Here is a 25,902-nt window from a genome sequence, read left to right as displayed (position 1 = left end):
TGGCGACAGATATGTAGTGAGGGCAAGCCAACGAGAGCATACAGGCCACAGTGTTGGGTAGTATATGGGGCTTTGGTGAAAACGGATGGCACTGTGATAGACTACATCCAGTTTGCTGAGTAGAGTGTTGGGTGCTATTTTGTAAATTACATCGCCAAAGTCAAGGATCGGTAGGATGGTCAGTTTTACGGGGGTATGTTTGGCAGCATGACTGAAGGAGGCTTTGTTGCGAAATAGGAAGCTGATTGTAAATTCTAATTTTGGATTGGAGATGCTTAATGTGAGTCTGGAAGGAGAGTTTACAGTCTAACCAGACACCTAGGTATATGTTGTTGTCCACATATTCGAGGTAAGAACGGGCAGCAATTGGTTGAAGAGCATACATTTAGTTTCACTAGCATTTAAAAGCAGTTGGAGGCAACGGGAGGAGTGTTGTATGGCGTTGAGGCACGTTTGGATGTTTGTTAGCACAGTGTCCAAAAGGCCTGATCTATACAGAATGGTGTCGTCTGCGTAGAGGTGGATCAGAGAATCACCAGCAGCAAGAGCGACATCATTGATACAGTTGAAGTCAGAAGTTTACATACACCTAAGCCAAATGCATTTAAACTCAATTTTTCACAATTCCTGACATTTAATCCGAGTAAAATTCCCCTGTCTTATGTCAGTTAGGATCAACATTTTATTTTAAGAATGTGAAATGTCAGAATAATAGTAGAGAGAATTATTTATTTCAGCTTTTATTTCTTTCATCACATTCCCAGTGAGTCAGAAGTTTACATACACTCAATTAGTACTTGGTTGCATTGCCTTTAAATAGTTTAACTTGGGTCAAACGTTTCGGGTAGCCTTCCACAAACTTCCCACAATAAGTTGGGTGAATATTGGCCCATTCCTCCTGACAGAGCTGGTGTAACCGAGTCAGGTTTGTAGGCCTCCTTGCTCGCACACGCTTATTCACTTCTGCCCACAAATTTTCTATGAGATTGAGGTCAGGGCTTTGTGATGGACACTCCAATACCTTAACTTTGTTGTCCTTAAGCAATTTTGCCACAACTCTGGAAGTATGCTTGGGGTCATTGTCCATTTGGAAGACCCATTTGCGACCAAGCTTTAACTTCCTGACTAATGTCTTGAGATGTTGCTTTAATATATCCACATAATTTTACACCCTCATGATGCCATCTATTTTGTGAAGTGCACCAGTCCCTCCTGCAGCAAAGCCCCCCCACAACATGATGCTGCCACCCCCGTGCTTCACGGTTGGGATGGTGTTCTTCAGCTTGCAAGCCTCCCCCTTTTTCCTCCAAATGTAACAATGGTCATTATGGCCAAACAGTTCTATTTTTGTTTCATCAGACCAGAGGACATTTCTCCAAAAAGTATGATCTTTGTCTCCATGTGCAGTTATAAACCGTAGTCTGGCTTTTTTATGGCGGTTTTGGAGCAGTGGCTTCTTCCTTGCTGAGAGGACTTCCAGGTTATGTCGATATAGGACTTGTTTTACTGTGGATATATTAACTTTTGTACCAGTTTCCTCCAGCATCTTCACAAGGTCCTTTGCTGTTCTGGTATTGATTTGCACTTTTCGCACCAAAGTACGTTCATCTCTAGGAGACAGAATGCGTCTCCTTCCTGAGCGGTATGACGGCTGCGTGGTCCCAAAGTGTTTATACTTACGTACTATTGTTTGAACAGATGAACGTGGCACCTTCAGGCATTTGGATTGTCCTAAGGACGAACCAGACTTGTGGAGGTCTTGTGGAGGTTTTGGCTGATTTATTTTGATTTCCCCATGATGTCAAGTAAAGAGGGACTGAATACATCCACAGGTACACCTCCAATTGACTCGAATGATGTCAATTAGCCTATCAGAAGCCTTCTAAAGCCATGACATCATTTTCTGGAATTTTCCAAGCTGTTTAAAGGCACAGTCAACTTAGTGTATGTAAACCTCTGACCCACTGGAATTGTAATACAGTGAAAGGGAAATAATCTGCCTGCAAACAATTGTTGGAAAAAGTACTTGTGTCATGCACAAAGTAGATGTCCTAACCGACTTGCCAAAACTATATTTTGTTAACAAGAAATTTGTGGAGTGGTTGAAAAACGAGTTTTAATGACTCCAACCTAAGTGTATGTGAACTTCCGACATCAACTGTAGGTCCTGGATGGCAGGAAGCTTGGCCCCTATGATGTACTGAGCTGTACGCATTACCCTCTGTAGCGCCTTATTGTCGGATGCCGAGGAATTGCCATACCAGGCGGTGATGCAACCGGTCAGGATGCTCTCTATTGTGCAGCCGTATAACTTTTTAATGCTTTAGTCATTATGCTTTAGAACATGCTTTAGTCCATCAGGCCAATAGATGGCGCTGTTGCACTGTGGCAGTAGGAGAAACAGCAAGTTCTGGCCAAGCATGCGCTCCATTCTTCAGAATAAAGGAAAAAGCCAGACCTATGCAGACGTAAACTTGTGTACGTTCTTTCTACTATTACAGGTACGTAACAGAACTTTCTAAAACATTCGAAATATTGAAAGAATATGTACTAACATGCTATTTAACAACTTTGTCAAGGTATTATCACGTTCAGAAAGGTTTGTTGTTTTTGTGTCCGTTTCCCTTTGTAGTCCGTAATAGTGTACAATCCATGCCACATCCGACGAGCGTCAGAACCAGTAGTAGGATTCGATCTTAGTCCTGTATTGACACTTTGCCTGTTTGATGGTTCATCTGAGGGCATAGCGGGATTTCTTACAAGCGTCTGGATTAGTGTCCCCCTCCTTGAAAGCGGCAGCTCTGTTGCCTGTAATCCATAGCTTCTGGTTGGGATATGTACGTACGGTCACTGTGGGGACGACGTCGTCGATGCACTTATTGATGAAGCCGATGACTGAGGTGGTATACTCCTCAATGCCATTGGATGAATCCTGGAACATATTCCAGTCTGTGCCCACAAAACAGTCCTGTAGCGTAGCATCCGCGTCATCTGACGAGTCCCTGGTACCTCCTGCTTTAGTTTTCGCTTGTAAGCAGGAATCAGGAGGATAGAATTATGGTCAGATTTGTATGCGTCTCTGTGTGTAGAGTAAAGGTGGTCTAGATTTTTTTTACATCTGGTTACACATGTAACATGCTGGTAGAAATGAGGTAAAACTGATTGAGTTCCCCTGCATTAAAATCCCTGGCCACTAGGAGCGCCGCTTCTGGATAAGCATTTTCTTGTTTGCTTATGGCCTTACACAGCTCATTGAGTTTGGTCTAAGTGCCAGCTTCGGTTTGTGGTGGTAAATAAACGACCTATGAAAAATATAGATGAAAACTCTTGGTAGACCAGCTGTTATTGACAAATAGTTTCACACCCACCCCTCGTCCTACCAGACATAGCTGTTCCGTCCTGCCGATGCACAGAAAACCAAAATAATATTATCCGTTCGCCGTTCAGCCACGACTGGTGAAACATAAAATATTCAATTTTTTATGTCCGTTGGTAGGATAGTCTCAAGCGGAGATCATCCAGTTTATTCTCCAGTGATTGCACGTTGGCCAATAGAATGGATGGTAATAGAATGCTCCTTCGCGTCGGACTTAAAAGAAAGAAATCTTCATCCAGTTGGAGGTGAGTAATCACTGTTCTGATTTCCAGAAGATCTTGTTCTGATTTCCAGAAGATCTTGTTCTGATTTCCAGAAGATCTTGTTCTGATTTCCAGAAGATCTTGTTCTGATTTCCAGAAGATCTTGTTCTGATTTCCAGAAGATCTTTTCAGTCATAAGAGACGGTGGCAGCAACATTATGTACAAAATAAGTTAAATAATGCAGGAAAAAAAGCAATAAAAATATATAATTGTGTTGTATGCTTATTGCAGACTAGGCAGCTAGTATTACAGTGGTACCCCAACGCTGTGGGCGACAAACTGAGCATTCATTTTCAATAATCAATGTTCATTGATACTACTAAAACAAGAGTATCTGCTCTGCGTGCATTTTGAGTAGTTGAGACAAAAAGGGTTGAAAAGTTAATTTTGCTGTACTAGAGGAGAAGTTGACTGATATGGCTGATTCTGTTGGACCAAACCTCAAATGCAACTAGCGAGTTGAAACCGCTTTGTCAGAGGGGAAGATGTGATCTCTCAACTTTGTTGGCATGAGAGGAAGGGGAGGGGCTTGGTGTGTGTGTGTGTAAACCATAGAGGAAGGTGCAAAGCGAGAGGTCTCACTCTTGATAAAATCTGTCCAAAATAAGGCCAATGCTTTTCTATGGGCTTATTTCGTCCTGCCTTTGGGACGACTCCCATTGATAGAACGGAGACATGAGCATCTCGACATTATATACAGATCTCTGGGGTAAATGGGAAGATGCACAGCACAGAAGGAGCGAACGAGACAAGACCAAAAAGACAACATGAGAACAAGAGGACAAACGTTCATAAAACTGAAAAAGAACAAAACCTAGATTCTTGGTACAGGCATTTAGAATATCGCGCAAAAACATACATTTGAATGAATCAAATTCATTTGATATATCGCCCAGTCCTAGCGTCAACTCAAAAACAGAATAATAATGGGATATTGGTTTGCATGTAAATGTGGCAGTGAGATTCCACCGTGCATACCTCTATCTCTCAGCACCAGCGGTTTCTTCCCTCCCTGATGCCTGGCTTGGGGTGCAGTGGGGGCGAGAGGTCCAGGCACCCCAGGGGGGATGAAGGCCCCAGCAGTGATGGGGTTTCTGTTAGGGAGGTCCATGGGCACACCTCTCCCTCCTCCTCCACCACCACCACCTGATGACTTGATGTGGTCATACCTACAACACAGACAGTCAAAACACACACAATGATAATAAACACATTTATTGAACACTATAGACGAGCATAAAACTCATACAGTAACTGTACATTCCAGCCCATCAGTGTGGTCAGTATGTTGGATCTTACCTGCAGCGGTCTCCGTAGGCACACACACCTCTCTGGAAGAACTTACAGATGGTTGAAGGTTTACTGGTGGTCAGGTCATGAGAGAACATGCACCTATTCCCCTCTCGGCAGACACCATGGAGAAAATACCTGCATAGCAACACACAAACAAACAGCAGAATAAGCAAGCTAGCTAGCGTGTGGATTATGTGGATTAGTCATGATACCTTGGTTTCTGCTTATTCAGGCCGGATGTTCTGAGAACTGATATATAGTCTGATTAGGTTCATACACACACCCATTTCAAGATGGAGACAAGCATGTCTTTGTTTGATCTGTGTTTGTAGCTGAAAAGCTTTTTGTGGTCTCCGTTTACCTTTGTTTCATGTAGCTGCGAACACACTGGAAAATAGTGCAATATTGCACTAGAGAGTTTAAGAGTTTAAGGAGACATTTGTGTGTCAAATCGGAGGGCCTGTTGTCCGGACCTCTGGCAGTCTCTATGGGGGTGCCACAGGGTTTAATCCTTGGGCCGACTCTCTTCTCTGTATACATCAATGATGTTGCTCTTGCTGCTGGTGATTCTCTGGTACACCTCTACGCAGACGACACCATTCTGTATACTTCTGGCCCTTCTTTGGACACTGTGTTAACTAACCTCCAGACGAGCTTCAATGCCATACAACTCTCCTTCCGTGGCCTCCAACTGCTCTTAAATGCAAGTAAAACTAAATGCATGCTATTCAACCGATCACTGCCCGCACCTGCCCGCCCGTCCAGCATCACTACTCTGGACTAGAGGTCGACTTTATTTAATCTTTATTTAACTAGGCAAGTCAGTTAAGAACACATTCTTATTTTCAATGACGGCCTAGGAACGTGCTGCCAGATTTTTAACCTTGTCAGCTCGGGGTATCCAATCTTGCAACCTTACAGTTAACTAGTCCAATGCTCTCACACTGATTACATTGCACTCCACGAGGAGCCTGCCTGTGCCGCGAATGCAGTAAGCTAAGGTAAATTGCTAGCTAGCATTAAACTTATCTTATAAAAAACAATCAATCAATGACTGTCATTGCTCCAATATGTACTTAACAATAAACATCAATGCCTTTCTTAAAATCAATACACAAGTATATATTTTTAAACCTGCATATTGAGCTAAAAGAAATCCAGGTTAGCAGGCAATATTAACCAGGTGAAATTGYGTCATTTTTCTTGCGTTCATTGCACGCAGAGTCAGGGTATATGCAACAGTTTGGGCCGCCTGGCTCTTTGCAAACTAATTTGCCAGAATTTTACGTAATTATGACAACATTGAAGGTTGTGCAATGTAACAGGAATATTTAGACTCATGGATGCCACCCGTTAGATAAAATACGGAATGGAATAAACGTTTTGTTTTCGAGGTGATAGTTTCCGGATTAGTCAAAGGTATATGGTTTAGAGAGAAAGTCGACTCGTTATAATTCCTGTAATAACTTGCGGCTGAACTTGACAGGGGTTCCTTCGTTATTTTACCGTTCATGTCTTCCATAGAGAATGTCTTGATCTACTTCAAATAAGGTCTGTGTTTCGTGCAGGCTTAAACCGCCTCGACGTTTTGATACGTTTTGTAAATCTCACTAGGATAAGGTAACGTTTGTCAACATATTTTCATAAATCCACTCTACAAAAAAAATGATCTTCGCTTATATTTAGCCAATATTGATCAGAGTTACCTTGTCCTATGGATATCTACACAGTTATAAAATTGGCAAGGTGGTGTAAGCCTACACGAAACACAGACCTACCTCAACTGTATCTGTCTTCCCAATGATTTGAAATCGATAGATCAGGTCCTAATGAATTTATTTCCATTGACGGATTTCCTTATAACGTCAACAGTGAAGAGGCAAATCCGGAATGGTGGCCTTCTAGGCAGAGTTCCTCTGTCCAGTGCCTGTGTTCTTTTGCCCATCTTAATCTTTTCTTTGTATTGGCCAGTCTGAGATATGGCTTTTTCTTTGCAACTCTGCCTAGAAGGCCAGCATCGCGGAGTCGCCTCTTCACAGTTGCCGTTGAGACTGGTACTATTTAATGAAGCTGCCATTTGAGGACTTGTGAGGTGTCTGTTTCTCAAACTAGATACTCTAATGTACTTGTCCTCTTGCTCAGTTGTGCACCAGGGCCTCCCACTCTTTCTATTCTGGTTAGAGCCAGTTTACGCTGTTCTGTGAAGGGAGTAGTACACAGCGTTGTACGAGATCTTCAGTTTCTTGGCAATTTCTCGCAGAAGAATAGCCTTCATTTCTCAGAACAAGAATAGAATGACAAGTTTCAGAAGAAAGTTTTGTTTCTGGCCATTTTGAGCCTGCAATCGAACCCAAAAATTCTGATGCTCCAGATACTCAACTAGCCTAAAGAAGGCCAGTTTTATTGCTTCTTTAAACCAGGACAATAGTTTTCAGCTGTGCTAACATAACTGCAAAAGGGTTTTCTAATGATCTTGGCACGTTTATCATTTTGGAACACAGGAGTGATGGTTGCTGATAAATGTAGATATTCCATTAAAAATCTGCCGTTTACAGCTACAATATTCATTTACAACATTGACAATTTCTACACCATAATTCTGATCAATTTGTTGTTATTTTAATGGTCAAATATTTTGGTTTTTCTTTCAAAAACAAGGACATTTCTAAGTGACCCCAAACTTGAACGTGTGAGTGTGTGTACACACACACACACACACACACACCAGTCAAAAGTGTGGACACGCCTACTCATTCAAGGGTTTTTCTTTATTCTTACTATTTTCTACATTGTAGAATACTAGTGAAGACATCAAAACTATGAAATAATATATGGAATCATGTAGTAACCAAAAAAAGTGTTAAACTAATCAAATATGACTTATATAGTAGTCACCCTTTGCCTTAATGACAGTTTTGCACACTCTTAGCATTCTCTCAACCAGCTTCACCTGGAATGCTTTTCCAACAGTCTTGAAGGAGTTCCCACATATGCTGAGCACTTGGCTGCTTTTCCTTTGCTCTGCGGTCCAACTCATCCCAAACCATCTCAATTGGGTTGAGGTCTGGTGATTGTGAAGGCCAGGTCATCTGATGCAGCACTCCATCACTCTCCTTGGTGAAATAGCTCTTACACAGCCTGGAGGTGTGTTTTGGATCATTGTCCTGTTTAAAAAACAAAATGATAGTCCCACTAAACGCAAACCAAATGGGATGTCGTATCGCTGCAGAATGCTGTGGTTGCCATGCTGGTTAAGTGTGCCTTGAAATCTAGATAAATCAGTGTCACCAGCAAAGCACCCCCACACCATCACACCTCCTCCTTCATGCTTCATGGTGGGAACCACACATGCGGAGATCATCCGTTCACCTACTCGGTGTCTCACAAAGACACAACGGTTGGAAACAAAAATCTCAAATTTGGACTCATCAGACCAAAGGACAGATTTTCCACAGATCTAGATGTCCATTGCTCGTGTTTCTTGGCCCAAGCAAGTCTCTTCTTATTGGTGTCCTTTAGTAGTGGTTTCTTTGCAGCAATTCGACCAATATGCCTGATTCACACAGTCTCCTCTGAACAGTTGCTGTTGAGATGTGTCTGTTACTTGAACTCTGTGAAGCATTTATTTGGGCTGCAATATGAGGTGCAGTTAACTAATGAACTTATCCTCTGCAGCAGAGGTAACTCTGGGTCTTCCTTTGCTGTGGCGGGCCTCACGAGAGCCAGTTTCATCATAATGCTTGATGGTTGTTGCGACTGCACTTCAAGAACTATTCTTTAAATGTTCCAGATTGACTGACCATGTCCTAAAGTAATGATGGTCTGACATTCATGTCCTAAAGTAATGATGGAATGTCATTTCTCTTTGCTTATTTCAGCTGTTCTTGCTATAATATGGACTTAGTCATTAACCAAATAGTTATATCTTCTGTATACCTTCCACCCCTACCTTGTCACAACACTACTGATTGGCTCAAATGCATTAAGAAAAAGAATTCCACAAATTAACTTTTAACAAATCAAATTTTATTGGTCACATACACATGGCTAGCAGATGTTATTTCGGTTGTAGCGAAATGCTTGTGCTTCTAGTTCCGACTGTGCAGAAATATCTAACAATTTCACAACAAATACCGAATACACACAAATCTAAGTAAGGAATGGAATAAGAATATATAAATATATGGATGAGCAATGTCAGAGCGGCATAGACTAAGATACAGTAGAATAGTATAGAATACAGTATATACATATGAGATGAGTAATACATAGACTAAGATACAGTAGAATAGTATAGAATACAGTACATACATATGAGATGAGTAATACATAGACTAAGATACAGTAGAATAGTATAGAATACAGTATATACATATGAGATGAGTAATACATAGACTAAGATACAGTAGAATAGTATAGAAAACAATATATACATATGAGATGAGTAATACATAGACTAAGATACAGTAGAATAGTATAGAATACAGTATATACATATGAGATGAGAAATGCATGATAAAAAAACGTTTTTTTTTTTTTACACCTTTATTTAACTAGGCAAGTCAGTTAAGAACAAATTCTTATTTACAATGATGGCCTACCACAGCCGACAATGGGCCAATTGGGACTCCCAATCACGGCCGGATGTGATGCAGCCTGGATTCAAACCAGGGACTGCAGTGATGGTGTGGAGATATTATTCAAGTGAATAGTGTTCAATTTATTAAAGTGGCCAATGATTTCAAGTCTGTGTATATGAGAAGCAGCCTCTGTGCTAGTGGTGGCTATTTAACAGTCTGATGGCCTTGAGACAGCTGTTTCCCTGTCTATCGGTCCCAGCTTTGATGCACCTTTACTGACCTCGCCTTCTGGATGATAGCGGGGTGAACAGGCAGTAGCTCATGTGGTTGTTGTCATTGATGACCTTTTTGGCCTTCCTGTGACATCGGGTGCTGTAGGTGTCCTGGAGGGCAGGTAGTTTGCCCCCGGTGATGCGTTGTGCAGACCGCACCAACCTCTGGAGAGCCCTGCGGTTGAGGGCTGTGCAGTTGTCCTACCAGGCTGTGATACAGCCCGACAGGATGCTCTCAGTTGTGCATCTGTAAAAGTTAGTGAGGGTTTTAGGTGACAAGCCAAATTTCTTCAGCCTCCTGAGGTTGGAGAGGCGCTGTTGAGCCTTCACCACACTGTCTGTGTGGTTGGACCATTTCCATTTGTCAGTGATGTGTATGCCAAGGAACTTGAAGCTTTCCACCTTCTCCACTGCTGTCCCGTCGATATGGATAGGGGGGTAATCCCTCTGCTGTTTCCTGAAGTCCACGATCATTTCCTTTGTTTTGTTGACGTTGAGTGAGAGGTTGTTTTCCTGACACCACACTCCGAGGTCCCTGACCTCCTCCCTGTAGGCCGTCTCGTCGTTGCTGGTAATGAAGCCTACCACTGTAGTGTCGTCTGCAAACTTGATGATTGAGTTGGAGGACTGCTTAGCCACGCAGTCGTGGGTGAACAGGGAGTACAGGAGGGGGCTGAGTACACACCCTTATGGGGCCCCAGTGTTGAGGATCAGCGAAGTGGAGGTGTTGTTTCCTACCTTCACCACCTGGGGTTGGCCCGTCAGGAAGTTCAGGACCCAATTGCACAGAGCGGGGTTCAGACACAGGGTCTCAAGCTTAATGATGAGCAGCATTCCTCATCCAGATGGGATAGGGCAGTGTGATGGCGATTGCATGGTCTGTGGACCTATTGGGGCGGTAAGCAAATTGAAGTGGGTCTAGAGTGACAAGTAAGATGGAGGTGATATGATCCTTGACTAGTTTCTCAAAACACTTCATGATGACAGAAGTGAGTGCTACGGGGCGATAGTCATTTATTTCAGTTACCTTTGCATTCTTGGGTACAGGAACAATGGTGGCCATCTTGAAGCATGTGAGGACAGCAGACTGGGATAGGGAGAGATTGAATATGTCAGAAAACACACCAGCCAGCTGGTCTGCGCATGCTCTGAGAACGTGGGTAGGAATGCCTTCTGGGCCGGCAGCCTTGCGAGAGTTAACACGTTTAAATGTCTTACTCACATCGGCCACGGAGAAGGAGAGCCCACAGTCCTTGGTAGCGTGCCGCGTCGGTGGAACTGTGTTATCCTCAAAGCGGGCAAAGAAGGTGTTTAGCTTGGCCGGACGCAAGATGTCGGTGTCCGCGACGTGGCTGGTTTTCCTTTTGTAGTCCGTGATTGTCTGAAGACCATGCCACATACGTCTCGTGTCTAAGCTGTTGAATTGCGACTCCACTTAGTCTCTATACTCACAAGGCATACCTGTTAATTGAAATGCATTCCAGGTGACTACCTCATGAAGCTGGTTGAGAGAATGCCAAGCGTGTGCAAAGCTGTCATCAAGGCAAAGGGTGGTTACTTTGAAGAAACTCAAATATAAAACAAATTTTGATTTGTTTAACACTTTTTTGTTACTACATCAAATCAAATGTATTTATATAGCCCTTCTTACATCAGCTGCTATCTCAAAGTGCTGTACAGTAACCCAGCCTAAAACCCCAAACAGCAAGCAATGCAGGTGTAGAAGCACGGTGGCTAGGAAAAACTCCATAGAAAGGCCAAAACCTAGGAAGAAACCTAGAGAGGAACCAGGCTATGAGGGGTGGCCAGTCCTCTTCTGGCTGTGCCGGGTGGAGATAACAGAATTCCACATGATTCCATGTGTAATTTCGTAGTTTTGATGTCTGTTATTCTACAATGTAGAAAATAGTAAAAATAAAATACAAACCCTACACACACTTTGAAATTGTGGTGCCAGTGTAGGCCAGTGACACACAAAAAAAGAATGACAGATTTTGACCTTGTCAGCTCGGGGATTGGATCTTGCAACCTTCCTGTTACTAGTCCAACGCTCTAACCACTAGGCTACCTGCCTCTCTTTGCGGTCAAGGACGATGCATTTGCCATATCCAAGCGGTGATGAAGCCAGTCAAGATGCTCTCAATGGCGCGAGGGCCCATGACACATTCTTTTAGCCTCCAGCGGCGCTGCCATGCCCTCTTCACGACGGTGCGGATGTGTGTGTACCATGTTAGTTCGTTAGTGATGTGGACGCCAAGGAACTCAAAGCACTCGACCTGCTCCACAACATCCTGGTCGATGTGTATGGGGGCGGGCTCTCCCCTCTTTCTCCTATAGTCCACAATCAGCTCCTTGGTCTTACTGACGTTGAGGGAGAGGTTGTTGTCCTGGCACCACACTGCTAAATCTCTGACCTCCTCCCTGTAGGCTGAATCATTGCCGTCGGTGATCAGGCCTACCACTGTTGTGTCGTCAGCAAACTTAAATGATGGTGTTGGAGCCCTGAGTGGCCAGACAGTCGTGGGTGAACAGGGAGTACAGGAAGTGACTAGGCACACACCCCTGAGGGGCCCCCGTGTTGAGGGTCAACATGGCGTAGCTGCCTACCCTCACCCCCGGGGGCCGGCCCGTCAGGAAGTCCAGGATCCAGTTACAGAGGGATGGGTCAGTCCCAGGGTTCCTAGCTTGGTAATGAGCTGGGAAGGGACTATGGTGTTGAACTCTGAACTGTAGTCTATGAACAGCATTCTCACATAGTTGTCCCCTCGTCCAGGTGGGAGAGGGCAGTGTGAAGCGCACCTGCGGTTGCATCATCTTTGGAATGCGAATTGGAGTGGGTCTAGGGTGTCTGGTGGTGTTGATGTTTGTCATGATCAGCCGTTCAAAGCACTTCATAATTACAGATGTGAGTGCTACAGGGCAACAGTCATTTAGGAAGGTTACCTTGGATCTCTTGGGAACAGGGACAATGATGGTCAGCTTGAAACATGTTGGGATTACAGACTAGGACAAGGACAGATTGAAAATGCACATGATCAAATAGCTATATTATGTTCTTTGTTCTCTCATGTCCAAATATTAATGTTTTCTGGAACCCGACAGCGTCACTGGAATGATCAAACGGCAAGAGTCAGACAAACAGGTCGTATAGGCACGGTTTAATTGAGACCCTCCTGTTCTCCACTCATTACCTGTATTAACTGCACCTGTTTAAAAGACACCTGTCCACACACTCAATAAAACAGACTCCAATCTCTCCACAATGGCCAAGACCAGAGAGCTGTGCAAGGACATCAGGGATAAAATTGTAGACCTGCACAAGGCTGGGATGGGCTACAGGACAATAGGCAAGCAGCTTGGTGAGAAGGCAACAACTGTTGGTGCAATTATTTGAAAATGGAAGAAGTTCAAGATGACGGTCAATCACCCTCGGTCTGGGGCTCCATGCAAGATCTCACCTCGTGGGGCATCAATGATCATGAGGAAGGTGAGGGATCAGCCCAGAACTACACGGCAGGACCTGGTCAATGACCTGAAGAGAGCTGGGACCACAGTCTCGAAGAAAACCATTAGTAACACACTACGCCGTCATGGATTAAAATCCTGCAGCGCACGCAAGGTCCCCCTGCTYAAGCCAGCGCATGTCCAGGCCCGTCTGAAGTTTGCCAATGACCATCTGGATGATCCAGAGGAGGAATGGGAGAAGGTCATGTGGTCTGATGAGACAAAAATAGAGCTTTTTGGTCTAAMYYCMMYYSGCSKKKTTKGRRGRARWAGAAGKATGAGTACAACCCCAAGAACACCATCCCAACCGTGAAGCATGGAGGTGGAAACATCATTCTTTGGGGATGCTTTTCTGCAAAGGGGACAGGACGACTGCACCGTATTRAGGGGAGGATGGATGGGGCCATGTATCGCGAGATCTTGGCCAACAACCTCCTTCCCTCAGTAAGAGCATTGAAGATGGGTCGTGGCTGGGTCTTCCAGCATGACAACGACCAGAAACACACAGCCAGGGCAACTAAGGAGTGGCTCCGTAAGAAGCATCTCAAGGTCCTGGAGTGGCCTAGCCTGAAGGATCTGGAGAAGGTCTGTATGGAGGAGTGGGCCAAAATCCCTGCTGCAGTGTGTGCAAACCTGGTCAAGAACTACAGGAAACGTATGATCTCTGTAATTGCAAACAAAGGTTCCGTACCAAATATTAAGTTCTGCTTTTCTGATGTATCAAATACTTATGTCATGCAATAAAATGCAAATGAATTACTTAAAAATTATACAATGTGATTTTCGTCTCTCACAGTTGAAGTGTACCTATGATAAAAAATTACAGACCTCTACATGCTTTGTAAGTAGGAAAACCTGCAAAATCGGCAGTGTATCAAATACTTCTTCTCCCCACTGTATATATACACACAGTTGTGGTCAGAAGTTTACATACACCTTAGCCAAATACGTTTAAGATCCGTTTTTCACAATTCCTGACATTTAATCCTAGTAAAAATCCTGTTTTAGGTCAGTTAGGATCACCACTTTATTTTAAGAATGTGAAATGTCAGAATAATAGTAGAGAGAATGATTTACACATACAGTTCTACAGTTTGAACCCCTGCTGTCTCTGGCTCCACAACCCCCCCGCCCGGCCATCTACAGTTGAAGTCGGAAGTTTACATACACTTAGGTTGGAGTCATTAAAACTCGTTTTTCAACCACTCCACAAATTGCTTGTTAACAAACTATAGTCTTGGCAAGTCGGTTAGGACATCTACTTTGTGCATCACACAAGTAATTTTTCCAACAATAGTTTACAGACAGATTATTTCACTGTATCACAATTCCAGTGGGTCAGAAGTTTACATACACTAAATTGGCTGCCTTTAAACAGCTTGGAAAATTCAAGAAAATGATGTCATGGCTTTAGAAGCTTCTGACATTTGAGTCAATTGGATGTGTACCTGTGGATGTATTTGAAGGCCTACCTTCAAACTCAGAGCCTCCTTGCTTGACATCATGGGAAAATCAAAAGAAATCAGCCAAGATCTCAGAAAAAAAATTGTAGATCTACACAAGTCTGGTTCATCCTTGGGAGCAATTTCCAGATGCCTGAAGGTACCACGTTCATCTGTACAAACAACAGTACGCAAGTATAAACACCATGGGACCACGCAGCCGTCATACCGCTCAGGAAGGAGACGCGTTCTGTCTCCTAGAGATGAATGTACTTTGGTGCAAAAAGGGCAAATCAATCCTAAGAACAGCAAAGGACCTTGTGAAGATGCTGGAGGAAACAGGTACAAAAGTATCTGTATCCACAGTAAAATGAGTCCTATAATCGACATAACCTGAAAGGCCGCACAGCAAGGAAGAAGCCACTGCTCCAAAACCGCCATAAAAAAAACGACTACGGTTTGCAACTGCACATGGGGACAAAAATCGTAATTTTTGAAGAAATGTCCTCTGGTCTGATGAAACAAAAATAGAACTGTTTGGCCATAATGACCATCGTTATGTTTGGAGGAAAAGGGGGATGCTTGCAAGCCAAAGACACCATCCCAATCGTGAAGCACGGGGGTGGCAGCATCATGTTGTGGGGGTGCTTTGCTGCAGGAGGGACTGGTGCACTTTTACAAAATAGATGGCATCATGGGGATGGAAAATTATGTGGATATATTGAAGCAACATCTCAAGACATCAGTCAGGAAGTTAAAGCTTGGTTGCAAATGGGTCTTCCAAATGGACAATGACCCCAAGCATACATCCAAAGTTGTGGTAAAACGGCTTAAGGATAACAAAGTGAAGGTATTGGAGTGGCCATCACAAAGCCCTGACCTCAATCCAATAGAACATTTGTGGGCAGAACTGAAAAAGTGTGTGCGAGCAAGGAGGCCTACAAACTTGACTCCGTTACACCAGCTCTGTCAGGAGGAATGGGCCAAAATTCACCCAACTTATTGTGGGAAGCTTGTGGAAGGCTACCTGAAACGTTTGACCCAAGTTAAACAATTTATCATTCATTCTCTCTCCTATTATTCTGACATTTCACATTCTTAAATTAAAGTGGTGATCCTAACTGACCTAAGACAGGGAATTTTTACTCGGATTAAATGTCAGGAATTGTGAAAAAATGTATTTGGCTAAGGTGAATGTAAACTTACAACTTCAACTATATATATATATATAAATAAATAAAACGTCCGCTTAATCGGTATCGGCTTTTTTTGGTCCTCCAATAAATCGGTATCGAAAAATCATAATCGGTCGGTCTTCTAGTAAAGTTGGTTGCCAAAGCCTAAGGAAGGTGGAGAGATGACAAGAAAGGAATTTGGTTTACCGTTTTATCTGTGGATGAATTGTTGGAGTAGAGGACCTTGTGCATTTCAGGTAAAATAACAACCCAATGTTTATATCCCAGGACAAATTAGCTAGCAACAGCAAGCTAGCTAGCTAAATTACCATAAATGTTTAATGCTTTTTGACTTCTCCCCAAATTAATATAATTGGTTCAGTTTGTTTTGATATTTACAGCTGCATGTCCTGATCATGTCTGGTGTGGGGGTACAAAATCAACATCCGGTCGCGCGCCATCATTTTGCAAATTGATTTTGTCCCCACACCAAACGCGATCACAACACACAGGTTGAAATATCAAAACAAACTCTGAACCAATTATATTAATTTGGGGACAGGTCGAAGAGCATTAAACATTTATGGCAATTTAGCTAGCTAGCTTGCAGTTTCTAGCTAATTTGTCCCATTTAGCTAGCTTGCTGTTGCTAGCTAATTTGTCCTGGAATATAAACATTGAGTTGTTATTTTACCTGAAATGCACAAGGCCCTCCACTCCGACAATTAAGCCACACATAAAACGGACAACCGAATCGTTTCTAGTCATCATTCCTCCTTCGAGGCTTTTTCTTCTTTGGACTTTATATGACGATTGGCATCTAACTTTCATAGTTACCACGACAACCGACCTAACTTAGTTCATCTTTCAATCAGTATCTGCTTCTATAAACCAATGAGGAGATGGGAGAGGCAGGACTTGCACCAAGTTCAGCGTCACAAATAGAACTGACTTCTATTTTAGTGCTTGGCAAAGCAGAGCTCATTGGCGCAATAATTGAATAACATGCATGTTTAAATTTATTTTGCAATGCTCGTGGATGCGAGCGGTGTGGTCAGCATGATTGCGAACAATAGCGAAACAGGCATTGTGACATAGAACAATGGGCTGGGAATAGTACATTCAGAAGGAGAGTTGGTGTCATGGTGCTCAATATAACTAATAGGAGCTGGTAGGGTGAAAATGCCCTAAAATAAGGCCTGTTTTTCGTGATTACTTCAAAAGTACGGCAAACAGCTGAGAATTATGGTCATATTATGAAACCGGGCTCCACGGCGGATGCAATGAACTAGTTATGTGAAAAGCTTTGTTAAAAATGTCATGTGTCCAGCCTATTTATATAAAAACCGGCGACCGGGCGTCATCAACCCTAGTCATTATAGTGCAGATCTAGCGCCCACTATCGTCTGCCTAGGCTACACTTTAGTGCTAACTAGCAAACAAAAGCACCAATCGCGTGATCCATGGACTTGTTCAATCTGAGCAACACACTACCGCATGTTCTCATATATCGCACCAGACTGGTCTCAGCTTCAAAGCTAACGTTAGGAAGCTAACTAGCAACGGCAAAGAGTTAGCTAATGTTGGCTAGCCAGCCAGCTAGCTAAGAAGCTAGCGAACATTTCCTAATTGCAAGACCGGAAACATCACACAGCTCAAGGCAAGAAACGTACTCAAGGAATAATAAAACCATTAGTCACCTGCAGGTGACTTGCTTCGTGCTCATTTTTGTTCATCAATAACATTGGCGCAACAGTATTTATGTTATCGTTGTCACGTTTGAGTGCAATCCGAAACACCCGCCTATGAACCCCCAGAATCAATTAAAATAAGGTTCCGATGTTAAGGTTCCGGGCACGTATTAGGCAGACTGGTCGCCGGGGAAATGGCTGAAGCAGAAGTGTCGTTAGAAGCGAAACGCTGAAGCACGTCCAGTACCGTTAGCGAGGAAGATGCGTGGACAACAGTGAAGTCTTAGAATGGATTTATTTGGGAAAACCCGTTTGAAGTCACGAGGATGGTGAAGAAGGCGTTGGGAAAAGTGGATGCAGACAAAGTAACCAGGGGGTGTATGGTGTTATCACTGGAGTCCTGTTGGACAGTGATAATCAATATCATAGGCAAAAAATTCCAGAAGTAGTTAATGCACGTCTAATGACCCGTATGGGGAAAGGGAGCAAAGTGTATCTGTATTGCTGATGTTTGATGAGTATTAATCACTCTATAAAGTTGGGATATAAAAGATACACCTCAGAGCATTCGTGCAAAACCCAATGCAATGCAAGAAGTGTAAAAAGGGGCAGAGTTTGAGCCCCACCTGTTTAGTGTAATTGTATTTATTTTTGCCTGTTTTGCATGTTATTTTGGCATTAATAGGTGTCAGTATCAGTTTTCAAACAATATAAAAAATAAAAAACATAATGATTGAGTTAATAAAGCTGCAAACAAACATGGTCTCTTTTTTGCCGTGTTGAGTAAGGCAGCTCCAAAATGCAGGTGTTTCAGACTAGCTCAGTGCTTTCTGTGGTGGTGAGGCAGCCAGCGGAAAATATGGAGCATTGAGGAATGTTCTCTAGTCGCGCTGTGATTGGCTCAGTGTTCTGTCATGAATGGGGACACTAGGTCGCCGCATAATCTACAGGTAGAGCTTGACAATTCAAGCCCCTTGGGTGCTGCCATAGAGTTACATTAGAAGTGCCCATCCAAGAAGGCTCAAGGTTATTGGCCACAGATAAAATGACGTCAAATCAAGATATACCAACCGTAGCTTCGAATGGATTGGTCATGTCAACGTCTGGGACACTGTAAAGTCCATGGAGAATAAGAGCACCTCCTCCCAGCTGCCCACTGCACTGAGGCTTGGAAACACTGTCACGACTGATAAATCCACGATAATTGAGAATTTCAATGAAACCCCTATTACTAGCCTGTTCAACCTCTCTTTCGTATCGTCTGAGATCCCCAAAGATTGAAAAGCTGCCACGGTCATCCCCCTCTTCAAAGGGGGAGACTCTCTAGACCCAAACTACTACAGACCTACAGTTGAAATCGGAAGTTTACATACACCTTAGCCAATAACATTTAAACTCAGTTCTCACAATTCCTGACATTTAATCCTTGTAAAAAATAAACTGTCTTAGGTCAGTTAGGATCACCACTTTATTTATTTTTAATTGAAATGTCAGAATAATAGTAGAGAAAATTATTTATTTCAGCTTTTATTTCTTTCATCACATTCCCAGTGGGTCAGAAGTTTACATACACTCAATTAGTATTTGGTAGCATTGGCTTTAAATAGTTTAACTTGGGTCAAATGTTTCAGGTAGCCATCCACAAGCTTCCCAAAATAACTTGGGTGAATTTTGGCCCATTCCTCCTGACAGAGCTGGTCAGGTTTGTAGGCCTCCTTGCTCGCACACACTTTTTTAGTTCTGCCCACAAATTTTCTATAGGATTGAGGTCAGGGCTTTGTGATGGCCACTCCAATACCTTGACTTTGTTGTCCTAAAGCCATTTTGCCACAACAATGGAAATATACTTATAGTCATTGTCCATTTGGAAGACCCAATTGCGACCAAGCTTTAACTTCCTGACTGATGTCTTGAGATGTTGCTTCAATATATCCACATAATTTTCCTGCCATCTATTTTGTGAAGTGCACCAGTCCCTCCTGCAGCAAAGCACCCCCACAACATGATGCTGCCAACCCCATGCTTCACGGTTGGGATGGTGTTCTTCAGCTTGCAAGCCTCCCCCTTTTTCCTCCTAACATAACCATGGTCATTATGGCCAAACAGTTCTATTTTTGTTTCATCAGACCAGAGGACAATTCTCCAAAAAGTACAATCTTTGTCCCCATGTACAGTTGTAAACTGTAGTCTGGCTTTTTTTTATGGCGGTTTTGGAGCAGTAGCTTCTTCCTTGCTGAGCGGCCTTTCAGGTTATGTTGATATTGGACTCGTTTACTGTGGATATAGATACTTTTGTTCCTGTTTCCTCCAGCATCTTCACAAGGTCCTTTGCTGTTGTTCTGGGATAGATTTGCACATTTCGCACCAAAGTACGTTCATCTCTAGGAGACAGAAYGCGTCTCCTTCCTTCCTGCGGTATGACGGCTGCGTGGTCCCATGATGTTTATACTTGCGTACTATTGTTTGTACAGATGAATGTGGTACCTTCAGGCATTTGGAAACTGCTCCCAAGGATGAACCAAACTTGTGGAGGTCTACAGGTCTAGGCTGATTTCTTTAGATTTTCCCATTATGTCAAGCAAAGAGGCACTGAGTTTAAAGGTAGGTCTTGAAATACATCCACAGGTACACCTCCAATTGACTCAAATTATGTCAATTAGCCTATCAGAAGCATTCTAAAGCCATGGCATCATTTTCTGGAATTTTCCAAGCTGTTTAAAGGCACAGTCAACTTAGTGTATGTAAACTTTTGACCCACTGGAATTGTGATAGTGAATTATAAGTGAAATAATCTGTCTGTAAACAATTGTTGGAAAAAATACTTGCGTCATACACAAAGTAGATGTCCTAACCGACTTGCTAAAACTATAGTTTGTTAACAAGACATTTGTGGAGTGGTTGAAAAATGAGTTTTAATGACTCCAACCTAAATGTATGTAAACTTCTGACTTCAACTGTATATCTATCCTACCCTGCCCTTCTAAGGTTTTCGAAAGCCAAGTTAACAAACAGATCACCGACCATTTTGAATCCCACCATACCTTCTCCGCTATGCAATCTGGTTTCAGAGCTGGTCATGGGTGCACCTCAGCCACGCTCAAGGTCCTAAACGATATCTTAACCGCCATCGATAAGAAACAATACTGTGCAGTTGTATTCATCGACCTGGCCAAGGCTTCCGACTCTGTCAATCACCACATTCTTATCGGCAGACTCAACAGCCTTGGTTTCTCAAATGACTGCCTCGCCTGGTTCACCAACTACTTCTCAGATAGAGTTCAGTGTGTCAAACCGGAGGGCCTGTTGTCCGGGCCTCTGGCGGTCTCTATGGGGGTGCCACAGGGTTCGATTCTCGGTCGACTCTTTTCTCTGTATACATCAATGTCGCTCTTGCTGCTGGTGATTCTCTGATCCACCTCTACGCAAACAACGCCATTCTGTATACTTCTGGCCCTTCTTTGGACACTGTGTTAACTAACCTCCAAACGAGCTTCAATGCCATACAACTCTCCTTCCGTGGCCTCCAACTGCTCTTAAATGCAAGTAAAACTAAATGCATGCTCTTCAACTGATCACTGCCCGCACCTGTTCGCCCGTCCAGCATCTCCAATCCAAAATCCAAGAATTGGCTTCCTATTTCGCAACAAAGCATCCTTCACTCATGCTGCCAAACATACCCTCGTAAAACTGATTATCCTGCCGATCCTTGACTTCAGCGATGTCATTTACAAAATAGCCTCCAACACTCTACTCAGCAAATTGGATGCAGTCTATCACAGTGCCATCTGTTTTGTCACCAAAGCCCCATGTACTACCCACCACTGCGACCTGTATGCTCTCGTTGGCTGGCCCTCGCTTCATATTCGTCGCCAAACCCACTGGCTCCAGGTCATCTACAAGTCTCTCCTAGGTAAAGCCCAGCTCACTGGTTACCATAGCAGCACTCACCCGAAGCACGCGCTCCAGCAGGTATATTTCAATGGTCACCCCCAAAGCCAATTCCTTTTTTGGCCGCCTTTCCTTCCAGTTCTCTGCTGCCAATGACTGGAACGAATTGCAAAAATCACTGACGCTGGAGACTCATATCTCCCTCACTAATTTTAAGCACCAGCTGTCAGAGCAGCTCACAGATCACTGCATCTGTAAATAGCCCATCCAACTATCTCATCTCATCCCCATATTGTTATTATTATTTTTTGCTCCTTTGCACCCCAGTATCTTTACTTGCACATTCATCTTCTGTACATCTATCACTCCAGTGTTTAATTGCTAAATTGTAATTATTTCGCCACTATGGCCTATTTATTGTCTTACCTCCCTTATCTTACCTCATTTCCACTCTTTCCCTCCTACCTAAACTGAAGATGAGTCTTTAGGTTTCTACGTTTCCCTCCTATCTAAACTGAAGATGAGTCTTTAGGTTTCTACGTTTTCCCTCCATCTAAACTGAGATGGAGTCTTCTTAGGGTTTCTACGTTTCCCTCCTATCTAAACTGAAGATGAGTCTTTAGGTTTCTACGTTTCCCTCCTTTAAACTGAAGATGAGTCTTTAGGTTTCTACGTTTCCTCCTCTCTAAACTGAAGATGATCTTTAGTTTCTACGTTTCCCTCCTATCTAAACTGAAGATGAGTCTTTGTTTCTACGTTTCCCTCCTATCTAAAACTGAAGATGAGTCTTTAGGTTTCATCGTTTCCCCCTTATCTAAAACTGAGATGAGTCTTTAGTTTCTACGTTCCCTCCTATCTAAACTGAAGATGAGTCTTTAGGTTTCTACGTTCCCTCCTATCTAAAATGAAGATTGAGTCTTTAGGTTTTCTACGTTTCCCTCCTACCAAACTGAGATGAGTTCTTTAGGTTTCTACGTTTCCTCCTACCTAAACCTGAAGATGAGTCTTTAGGTTTCTACGTTTCCCTCCTACCTAAAACTGAAGATGAGTCTTTTAGGTTTCTACGTTTCCCTCCTATCTAACTGAAGATGAGTTCTTTAGGTTTCTACGTTTCCCTCCTACCTAACTGAAGATGAGTCTTTAGGTTTTCTTTACGTTTCCCTCCTACTAAACTGAAGATGAGTCTTTAGGTTTCTACGTTTCCCCTACTAACTGAAGATGAGTCTTTAGGTTTCTACGTTTCCCTCCTATCTAAAATGAAGATGAGTCTTTAGGTTTCTACGTTCCTCCTATCTAACTGAAGGAGTCTTTAGGTTTTCTACGTTCCCTCCTATCTAAACTGAAGATGAGTCTTTAGGTTTTACGTTTCCCTCCTATCTAAACTGGAAGATTTAGTCTTTAGGTTTCTATGTTTCCCTCCTATCTTAAACTGAAGATGTGTCTTTAGGTTTCTAAGTTTCCCTCCTATCTAAAACTGAAGATGAGTCTTTAGGTTTCTACGTTTCCCTCCTATCTAAACTGAAAGATGAATCTTTAGGTTTCTAAGTTTCCCTCCTATCTAAACTGAAGCATGGTCTTTGGTTTCTAAGTTCCCTCCTATCTAAACTGAAGATGAGTCTTTAGGTTTCTAAGTTTCCCTCCTATCTAAACTGAAGATGAGTCTTTAGGTTTCTACGTTTCCCTCCTATCTGATGACAGAATGACAGGACATTTGAAGACATTGACATGAAAAATGTAAGCCATTTCTTTGGCTTGACATTGTCACCACGTGACTGCAGATTCACTTGGCCAGTGGAACGCAGGGTTATAATAGCATTCCACAGGGATGCTGTTATTAGTATTTATGGATCCCCATTACCTGCTGCCTTAGCTGCCTGCCCGGGAAAATTAAGGCAGTTATACAATTTTAAAAACATTACAATACAGTCATTACAGAATTCACAACACACTGTGTGTGCCCTCAGGCCCATACACCACTACCACACGTCTACAACTCAAAATCCAAGTATGTGTATTAACATGTGTCTGTGTTGTTTCACAGTCCCCGCTGTTCCATAAGGTGAATTTTTACCTGCTTTTTAATCTGATTCTACTGTTTGCATCAGTCACCTGATGTGGAATAGAGTTCATGTAGTCATGCCTCTATGTAGTACTGTGTGCTTTCCATAGTCTGTTCTGGACTTGGGGACTGTAAAGAGACCTCTGGTGGCATGTCTTGTGGAGGACGCATGTGTGTCCGATCTGTGTGCTAGTATTTTAAACTGACACCTCTTACAAAAACAAGTAATGATTAAGTAAATCTCTCTTCCACTTTGAGCCATGAGAGATTGACATGCATATTATTAATATTAGCTCTATGTGTACATCCAAGGGCCAGCCGTGCTGCCCTGTTCTGCAATTTTCCCAAGTCCCTCTTTGTGGCACCTGACCACACACCTGAATTGTAGTCTAGGTGCTATAAAACCAGGGCCTGTAGGACCTGCCTTGTTGATAGTGTTGTTAAGAAGGTAGAAACTAGGGCCTGTAGGACCTGCCTTGTTGATAGTGTTGTTAAGAAGGTAGAAACTAGGGCCTGTAGGACCTGCCTTGTTGATAGTGTTGTTAAGGTAGAGCAGCACTTTATGGAGACTTCTCCCCATTTTAGCTACTGTTGTTTCAACTTGCACATTATTCATTATGAAATGTAGTTGAGGTTTAAGTTTATGATTTGTCCCAAATACAATGCTTTTAGTTATACCAGGTTTCCACAGGGCCCATGTTGACTCCAATGCTTCCCACAGTTGTGTCAAGTTGGCTGGATGTCCTTTGGGTGGTGGACCATTCTTGATACATACGGGAAACGGTTGAGCGTGAAAAAGCAGCGTTGCAGTTCTTGACGCAAACCGGTACGCCTGGCACCTACTACCATACCCCTTTCAAAGGAACCGGTACGCCTGGCACCTACTACCATACCCCTTTCAAAGGAACCGGTACGCCTGGCACCTACTACNGCACCTACTACCATACCCCTTTCAAAGGAACCGGTACGCCTGGCACCTACTACCATACCCCTTTCAAAGGAACCGGTACGCCTGGCACCTACTACTACTACTAACTTCAGTCTTTTGTCTTGCCCAATTGACTCAAGGTTTAGAAATCCTTCCTTGTCTCCTCCCCTTCATTTACACTGATTGAAGTGGATTTAACAAGTGACATCAATAAGGAATCAACGTTTTCACCTGGTCAGTCTGTCATGGAAAGAGCATGTTGTCCACTCAGTGTATATTTGAGTCCTGCTGGGGAGGGAGACACTAGTTCCTATGGTCTTACCGTCACATGAACTAGCCTTCCTCCAATCTGTGTACAGCACACACAGGTCAGTACAGGGTGATGGGATGCATGGGGGTCTAAAGCAGAAACATTCAACAGGTCAATAATGGGAGTGCTACAATCAACACTGCCAGTGGTGGAAATGAATGAGAGACAATATTTATTCAGATGAAAATAGAGTTTACTTCAGAAAATGTAAAATTGTTTAAAAAAAAGTGATTTATTTACAAGGCTTGTAACATTACATCATGATATAACACAATGTGGTTCTGTACCTCCAACAGACCAAGCAAGACATTATCCCATTCACATGACTAACCTGGTCCCAGGTCTGTTCCTGCTACAGCCAAACCTCTGATTAGTTTAGTACTAAGAATAGGAAGGAGTTATATAGTCTGGGAAAAGCAGGCCATGACACCTCATCCCAACATTAATACACTCCTTCAGCCCTAGACCTATAGAGATAGATCTCTCCTCCCTCTCTCCACTACAACCTATTCAGTCCTAGATCTCCATCTCTCCTCTACAGCCCCAGTAGTGTCTTGGCCTCCTCACTTTGGGCCATCAGGGTCTCACTGGCGTACTTCTGAAGGAGCTCCATCTTCTTCCTTCTCACCAACGCCTCCTCAATCTAGAAACACAAAGATTTATTCAAGAGGTTCTCACATCGCTCTGCTGTGTGTGTGTGTGTATGATGTGCCTCTTGCTAGCTGTCACTCAAATGGCGAGGGGCTGAAGTTCATTGGCTAGAACTCGAACTGCTAGGGTGCTGGCCCATTTACATACTAATAGATCAGCATTAATATACTGAGCCCCACTCAGACTAGTTGGAACATGACTTTCTACACAGTGTAGAGATGTGTGTGTGAATGCAGGCACCTCTTTCTGAGACGGCACAGGGACGTGAGCGATAAAGGATGTGAGAGTTCCATCCTCTCCTTCCATCTGTTCTCTAGTCTCGTCATCTGAATGCTGAGAGACAAATCAAAAGGTTAGGTTATCATCTGACTGCTGAGACAAATCAAAAGGTTAGGTTATCATCTGACTGCTGAGAGACAAATCAAAAGGTTAGGTTATCATCTGACTGCTGAGAGACAAATCAAAAGGT

General features: G+C 43.1%; 2 protein-coding genes across 2 annotated transcripts in view; both read right to left on the bottom strand.

Moving 5' to 3' along the window:
* LOC112072360 (E3 ubiquitin-protein ligase makorin-2) overlaps positions 1 to 17,726 on the bottom strand; it is a 55,729-nt gene extending 38,003 nt beyond the window's left edge. Inside the window, exons 1-3 of the mRNA XM_024139762.2 lie at positions 17,607 to 17,726; positions 4,940 to 5,068; positions 4,619 to 4,809 (exon numbers count right to left, since the gene is read on the bottom strand). Of these exons, the coding sequence (XP_023995530.1) occupies positions 4,619 to 4,809; positions 4,940 to 5,068; positions 17,607 to 17,632 (346 nt within the window). The 5' untranslated portion in view covers positions 17,633 to 17,726. The remainder of the gene's footprint in view (positions 1 to 4,618; positions 4,810 to 4,939; positions 5,069 to 17,606) is intronic.
* A 7,269-nt stretch (positions 17,727 to 24,995) lies between these two features.
* isy1 (ISY1 splicing factor homolog) overlaps positions 24,996 to 25,902 on the bottom strand; it is a 36,176-nt gene continuing 35,269 nt past the window's right edge. The window contains exons 9-10 of the mRNA XM_024139761.2: positions 25,674 to 25,766; positions 24,996 to 25,425 (exon numbers count right to left, since the gene is read on the bottom strand). Of these exons, the coding sequence (XP_023995529.1) occupies positions 25,318 to 25,425; positions 25,674 to 25,766 (201 nt within the window). The 3' untranslated portion in view covers positions 24,996 to 25,317. The remainder of the gene's footprint in view (positions 25,426 to 25,673; positions 25,767 to 25,902) is intronic.

The sequence above is a fragment of the Salvelinus sp. IW2-2015 genome, unplaced genomic scaffold (assembly GCF_002910315.2).
Source record: "Salvelinus sp. IW2-2015 unplaced genomic scaffold, ASM291031v2 Un_scaffold1901, whole genome shotgun sequence".
Classification (NCBI taxonomy): domain Eukaryota; kingdom Metazoa; phylum Chordata; class Actinopteri; order Salmoniformes; family Salmonidae; genus Salvelinus; species Salvelinus sp. IW2-2015.
The sequence above is the reverse complement of the archived record's forward strand: the minus strand, read 5'-3'. Positions and strand labels throughout refer to the sequence as shown.